Source organism: Chrysochloris asiatica, unplaced genomic scaffold (genome assembly GCF_000296735.1).
Source record: "Chrysochloris asiatica unplaced genomic scaffold, ChrAsi1.0 scaffold00110, whole genome shotgun sequence".
NCBI classification, from domain to species: Eukaryota; Metazoa; Chordata; class Mammalia; order Afrosoricida; family Chrysochloridae; genus Chrysochloris; species Chrysochloris asiatica.
Genome location: NW_006408628.1, coordinates 8590625 through 8597592, shown reverse-complemented (window position 1 = coordinate 8597592; position 6968 = coordinate 8590625). Strand labels below are relative to the sequence as shown.

General features: G+C 39.8%; 1 protein-coding gene across 1 annotated transcript in view; it reads left to right on the top strand.

Moving 5' to 3' along the window:
* The window catches only part of USP37 (ubiquitin specific peptidase 37), a 69316-nt gene that overhangs the window by 11652 nt on the left and 50696 nt on the right, over positions 1-6968 (top strand). Inside the window, exons 3-4 of the mRNA XM_006867863.1 lie at positions 807-811; positions 6355-6533. Coding sequence (XP_006867925.1) covers positions 807-811; positions 6355-6533 — 184 coding nt within the window. The remainder of the gene's footprint in view (positions 1-806; positions 812-6354; positions 6534-6968) is intronic.

Below are 6968 nucleotides of genomic sequence, written 5' to 3'. Positions count from 1 at the left end.
GCTTTGGAATTAGATTGTCTTTGAGCCTTGGTGCTGCCCCTTACTAGCTGGGTCATCAAGGAAGTTCCTTAAATATTCTAAACTTCAGTACTCATCTGTAAAATTAAGATAGCAAGAATATTTCTATGATTGCTATGAGCTAATACATGGAAAACATGTAGCTAATTGTACTATAAAAACTCTGAATGGTTGCTGCTGTTATCTCTGTGAAGCCCTTTGAATCTTTTCTACATTATGAACTTTGCCTCCCCACTATATAATACCAAATTGTTTTGCTGATGGCTTCTATTTGTTTTTCAAATAGTTTTTCTTTTACAAACATTCAGATTGCTGTAAGACTTGCTGTACACAATATTTTTTTATAAAATTTTTGTGAATTAAATGAAGGTTTATTGATTAGTTTTCTATTCAACAAATCTTAAATTTTGTTTCATCTCAATGAGTGCAATCCCCTTCATCCAACAGTATTTATCCTGCTTCCTCCCTGTGGTTCCTATTTCTATTCCACCCTCCTTCCCGTATCTTCTCAACTTTGTCATAAGGTAAATGGTGCGCTTTTGATCTTAAATGATTGACCATTCACTGAGAGCATGCTTAACTAGTTTTGTCTCTGCTATATTCCTGTTTACCAGCTGGCTGAAATTGAGCCAAGAGGGCGAGTTCCTTTCTAGACTCGAAAGTTGGTCAGGGACCCCATATTCTTGGGGATTCTCTAGTCTCTTTCTGACCAGTAAGTCATAATTTTGAGTTTTGAAACCACACTTCTTCCCACTCTATCTGGCTCTTTCTAATGTGATCCCTTTCAGAGCAGGTAATAGTAATAGCTGAGAACCATCTAGTTCTTCTGGTCTCAGTTTGTAGAAACAGATGTTCACATGTTTCATTTGGAATCTAAATGATTTCAAGCCTCTTCATTTCTCATCATTTTTCTTTCTTCTGAACATGAACTCATAAATATCTGCACCTAGATGTCTGCTCATGAGCTTTTAAGATCCTGGACACTACTCACCAATGTAGAACATTGTCTTTGTGGACTATGTTATGCCACTTAATCATGGTGTCCCCTGAGATTATGGTCCTGAGCCCCCAGGCCCAGCAACTCATTGCCTTAAGATGCTTGATAAATATCTAAAAAGTTTTCATTTTTCCCATTGTATACTCTACTACATTCCTAGTTGAGTTACAGGAAAGGTAAATACCTTCTTTTAGACTCATATTATCTATTCTATTCATACCTATTCAGCCTGTGTCTCTGTCCATGTATCTACCCTCAAAATACTTGTTCCAAAGTTGTGTGTAAATCACTGTTCACCTTATCCTCTTTAGTCCTTGCATCGCTCCCTGTGTCTTCACCTGTCTTCATCATTCTGTCAACTTCTCTTTTGTATATTTCCCTCCCTGTCACCTGAGTTAACATGTTTCTACTCTCTAGCCTGTGTGAATTATTCTCACCCCTGGTAACCATCAAAGCATGTGACTTTTAGTTTAAATACCTTTCCTTGAGTATTTGCAATAGTGGTCTTACATAATATTTGTCCTTCTGTGTGCATAATATCCTCCAGGTTCATCCATCTTATGAGGTATTTCACAGATGAATTGTTTTCTTTAATGTTGCATAGTATTCCATTGTTTGTATGTTCCAAAGTTTGTGTATTCATGCTTCCTTTGATGGACATTTAGACTGTCTCCATCTTTTTGCTATTGTGACTAGTGCTTTGATGAACATCAGTGTGCATATATCTACTTGTGTTCTGGATTTTTGTACTAGTATTATTGTAACTTAGCAGTCTTATGACTCTTTTGATTTGTTTAGCAAAGGGAAACCATACCACTAAATCTGTTAAAATGGTTTTGGTTTTTCTGCTTTTTTATTTTACCATTTTTCATTTTATTTATTCTTAATTTTTATTGTGGGTATATGTTTGTGACAAAACACTTACTGTTTCAATGATTATTATATCTGCCATTAAAAACCCTGTTGTGTAGAGTTGATTCCAACTCATAGTAACCCTCTAGGGCAGATTAGAACTGCCCCATAGCTTTTCTAAGGCTGTAAAGCTCTGCTAAAGCAGACTGTCACTTCTCGTTAAGGAGTCACTGGTGGATTAAAACCACTGATGTTTTGGTTAGCAGATGAGTGCTTTACCACTGCATCACCAGGGCTCCTATGTACTATTCATTGACATAAATTGTAGTCACCATGTTGTACAACCATCACCATTATCTATTTCCAGATGTTTTCATCACACTTCATAGAAATTCATAAGCAATAAGAAACTTTAAGAGAGAGTTTGAGGCTCTCCATCTGTTTGGCCATGCAGAAAGGATTACTTAGTCCATTTAGTGGACAAAACAGTAAATAAGATTTTGTTTAGTTAGATTCATTTTATAGGTTGGAGAAAGGGTTTATTGAGGTATAATTGACATGACATAAATTGTACGTGGTGGTGGGGGTGGTGTACTGTGGAGTCAGTTCAGACTTATAGCAACCCTTCATAGGGTTTACGAGGTCATCAATCTTTACAGGGACAGAAAGCCTCATTCTGCTGTGGAACAGCTGGTAGTTTCAAACAGCTGACCTTGAGGTTAGCAGCCCAACTTGTAACCACTACGCTAACAGAACTACTTAAATAGTATATATTTTAATTAGCTTTGTCATATGTATTCACCTGTAAAATCACCATGCTCAGGATAAACCAAACCAAACCAAACCTACTGCCATTGAGTTGATTGTACCACAGAGTGACTGCTGGGTTTGAACCACTGATCTTTCAGTTAGCAGCTCAGCTGTAAACTGTAAACACCTACTCCACAGCACCATTTGTGGTGACTGTAGGGTTGTAATCAAAAAAATTTGAAAAAGATTCCAAATTTTGTATATGTTTTACATTTTTTTTTTATGTGCTGTTGAGTCAGTTCCAACTCATAGTGACCCTTTTTCTGAGGCTGTAAATCTTTGCAGGAGCAGAAAGCCTCATCTTTCTCCCTTGGAGCAACTGGTAGACTCGAACCGCCAGCATTGTGGTTTGCTATCCAGTGCATTTGGATAACAAAGAAGAATAGAAATACCAATTTATATTTTCATAAAGAAATAGTGGGAGAATGCTTTTAAGGGACAAGAAAGTAAGAAGTGGGATTTTTTTTTTTGTTTTTAAAGTTTTTATTGTGAATTGAGTGAACATTTATTTACAAGGCAGATCATCAGCTTTACATTCAACAAATCATATACTTTGTTTCATTACAATGATTATAACAGTATTTCTCTCTATTCACTTTAGCTCTTTTTTTTTTAAAACACTATGGCATATATAGTAATTTACACTACCAAGGGGCACATTCTGCAAGTCTGCCTCCTGGCCATCAACTCTCAGTCCGTCTCTTTCCATGAATCTTAGAGTCCTCAGCTGCTCCCTGTCTCCATGTCCCCATCTCTGTCTCTGTCTCTGGTTCTCTGGAGAAGGTCCCGCATTCCACTTGTGCTCTTCTCCCTTGACGGTCCTAGGGTCCTCTGTTTCTGGACTGTAAGATTAACTACTCCCCCGTTTTTTGTTACAAAACTTCTACTTTTACAATTAAGACAGCCGCAGTTAGCTATGATAAATAACAGTTATTCACTATTGAATCATAAGAATCTTATCCCCATCTCTCTCTCTTTTTTTTTTTTTTTTTCTTTAATGTTTTATTGTGAATTGTGTGATAGTTTACATGGGAGAACATTGTTTTACATTCATCCTATCGTGTATCATTTCATTGTCATGGTTACAATCCCCTCTATGAATCATCAACCAACCAAAGGGTATACCCTACAAGCCAACCTCCCCTCTCCCCCCACGTTGTCAGCACACAGCCCCACTCCCTCTCTGGCTCTAAAGTCCCCAGCTGCTCCATCTCTCCATGTCATTGTCTCTGCCTCCATCTGTGGCGTCACTGCTTCTCTGGGTAGGGTCCCGCTCCCCGCTCTTCTCCCTTAATGGTCCTAGGGACCTCTGCTCCTAGACTGCAAAGTTAATCACCCCCCTCCTTGCTACAAAACGTCTACCTTTACATTTCCAACCCTCACAGTCAGTCCTGATAACAATTATTCACTATTAGATCATGAGAAACCTATCTGCATTTCATCTCATCAGCCCCGCCTAGATAGATTTGATACTACACATTGGAGATTCTACCTTCCTCCACGCCCTCTGGGTCTAGGTTCCCTCTTGAAAGCTTATAAGCCAGTCACTTCTTGCCTCTGTAGCCCACTCCCCCCCTCCCCCCCCCAATTCTGGGTAGCCAGTGTCCAAGTTGCCCATCCCTGTCTCTCTGTGTGTGGAGGGGTGGGAATGATCCTCGCTGTGAAGATTTGTTCCCTCTTTTGAGCTACTGCTTCCATAGGTATAGGTGAAGTTCATCACATTGTATCAGATTATTCTTTTTTTCCTCTTTCTTCTTCTGGTTGAGCTCTGATCATCAGTCATTGAAGCCAGGTCAAGTGGGTATTATCTGCAAGTGTGGGTGTTCTTGTGCATATGCCCTCTCTTCTTATCCACTGGATGCTTCACTCTCCATTCTAGTCCTCACTGACTCTGGGCCCAGGAGTCCCCAGGTCTTGCCACACTGCTGGCCAATTAGGTCTTCCGGCCGGGTTCACAGGAGTCCATTAACCGTCATATGGCTTAGCTCGCAGCTTCATTGCTGTTTTTCCCTGACTTCCCCTTATTGGTGACAAATGTGGTCACCAATCAGAGCATGTATTCCCATTGAGTCTTAGTCTAGGAACTGGGTTTGCTCTGAGGGGAGCCAACCACTTGCTTGTTTTTGTAGTATTCAGACGGTCTGCATGTATTGTTTTGTATTTTTCCTGTCTGTCTGTCTTTTAAGAAGTATCTTCTGTTCTAGCCACTCCAGGCTGGTCTGCCTGTCCTTTAATGTGGAAATTTCCCACCTCAGAAGATTCTGGATGCTGTTCAGGATTCCACGTATAGTCTTACGTAATGCAGAGGCTCCGCAAGAAGCCTCTTCCACTGGGCATGTTGTAGCCCCATTTTAGGTATTCCAGTCCTGGTGTGTGGTACTGTGGGTTAATGCGCCAGACTGCAAAACCATTTGAACTGCAAGGTCGATGGTTCAAGCTCACCAGTTGCTCCTTGGAAACCCTATACAGGGTTGCTATGGGTCAGGATGGACTCGATGGCACTTAACAACAATCATTTATAGGCAGAAGAAGGACTTACAAGCTTTCTGTGGTGATATTTCTGGCTATTCCTTTATTTCCCCCTCCAGTGTCTATTTTATAATAGTATGCAAGGGAAACCAAGATTCAAAAGATAGCCAAGCATCTTAACATTATTAACCCCCTTTTCCCCATTCCAGCCATGTCTTAATCCCTGTATCCCAGAGCCCTGTTGTTCCAAGGTTGTACATACATCATTCTTTACCTCTGTCCTGCTTAGCCCATGCAAACCTGCCTAATTGTTCTCCCATCTGCTTTGTTCTTCCATTCCCCTCCCCGTTCTTGTATATTGGTCCCTTCCCTAGCACCCAAACTGAAGTGGGATTTTTTAACTTGGGAAATAATATGACCTGTTCAAAAATGTTTAAACCATTTATCCATATGACCTTATAGATCTCTTTTTTTCCTTTTGAGAGATTGTAATTTAGTAGAAAGAAAGTTAACTGATCATATCATCCATTCTCTTAAAGTAGAGTTGTAAAACTTGACAAAATGTTGTTCTATTTCTCAACTAGTTGGTTTAAATTGCTGTAGTCTCTATGCATGCTCTTGATAAGTACTTGGAATAGATTCTTGGGTTTCTGTGCACGGACACTACTTCATCGTCCTACTGTCTAGTGTCATGTATAATTGTTCCATTCCTCTAACCTGGAACCCTCAAGAGTCATATAAGTTATATGTGACTTGGCATTTTAAGCTGTGGCAGCTGAATATCCTTATTGCTTCTTTTTCTCATTTCAGTGTCACTTTATCATATTCATAATTAGATTTATTTTTGCCCAAGGATCTCATGTATATTACTAGAATCATGTATTCTTTTTTTGTTTGTTTGTTTTTGTTTTTATGTAATTAAAACTAGGGTTCTTGTTTTCTGTCTCCAGGTGTGGTGTGAAATTTACAAGATTACTATAGGAAAAATAAGTGTCAAATCTGTTTTTCGCTCTGTACATTAGAATCTCTTGGAGTGCTTCAAAAGAATACTGATGTGTAGGCCCCACCTCAGATCAATAAGGCCACAATTTCTGGAGATAGGTTCCCAGTTGTGGGTCGCTTTTTAAAGCTCCTCATGTGTGCATCATTGGTCTAAAAGTGTTCTAATTAATCAGAAGATTTAGTTGTCTTAAACTTTATTCTTACAGGCCTCTTCAAAAAGGGGAACTTTGGAAATTAAAGATGAAGTTCCATTTCGAAAAGTTCTTGGTAACCCAAGTAGAGGATCTATGAAGACTACAGCAGGAAGTGGAATTCCTGTCACACGGACGATTCCTTCTTTGACATCTACGTCAACACCTCTTAGATCAGGGTTATTAGAAAACAGGTATGAAAAACTATTGTTTATACTTAGTCATTGCTGTTGTTTGTTATTGAGTGTCTTCAAGTCAGTTACAACTCATAGTGACCCTGTATAGGGTTTCCAAGGAGCGGCTGGGGAATTTGAATTGTCGACCTTGTGGTTCAAACTGTCTTTTTGGTCCAGTGCATTATCCTGCAGCACCATACCAGGACTCCATACACTTAGTCATTATACTTTGTTATTGTTGTTGTTGTTGTCAGGTGCCGTAGAGTCGGAACCGACTCATAGCGACCCCATACACAGCAGAACGAAACAATGTCCGATCCTGGGCCAACCTCACTACCGCTGCCACCCCCGAGTCCATCAATGATGCCACCTAGCCAATCCATCTCGTTAGAGGTCTTCCTCTTTTTCTTTGACCCTCCACCTTACCCAGCATGACATCCTTCTCCAACGATT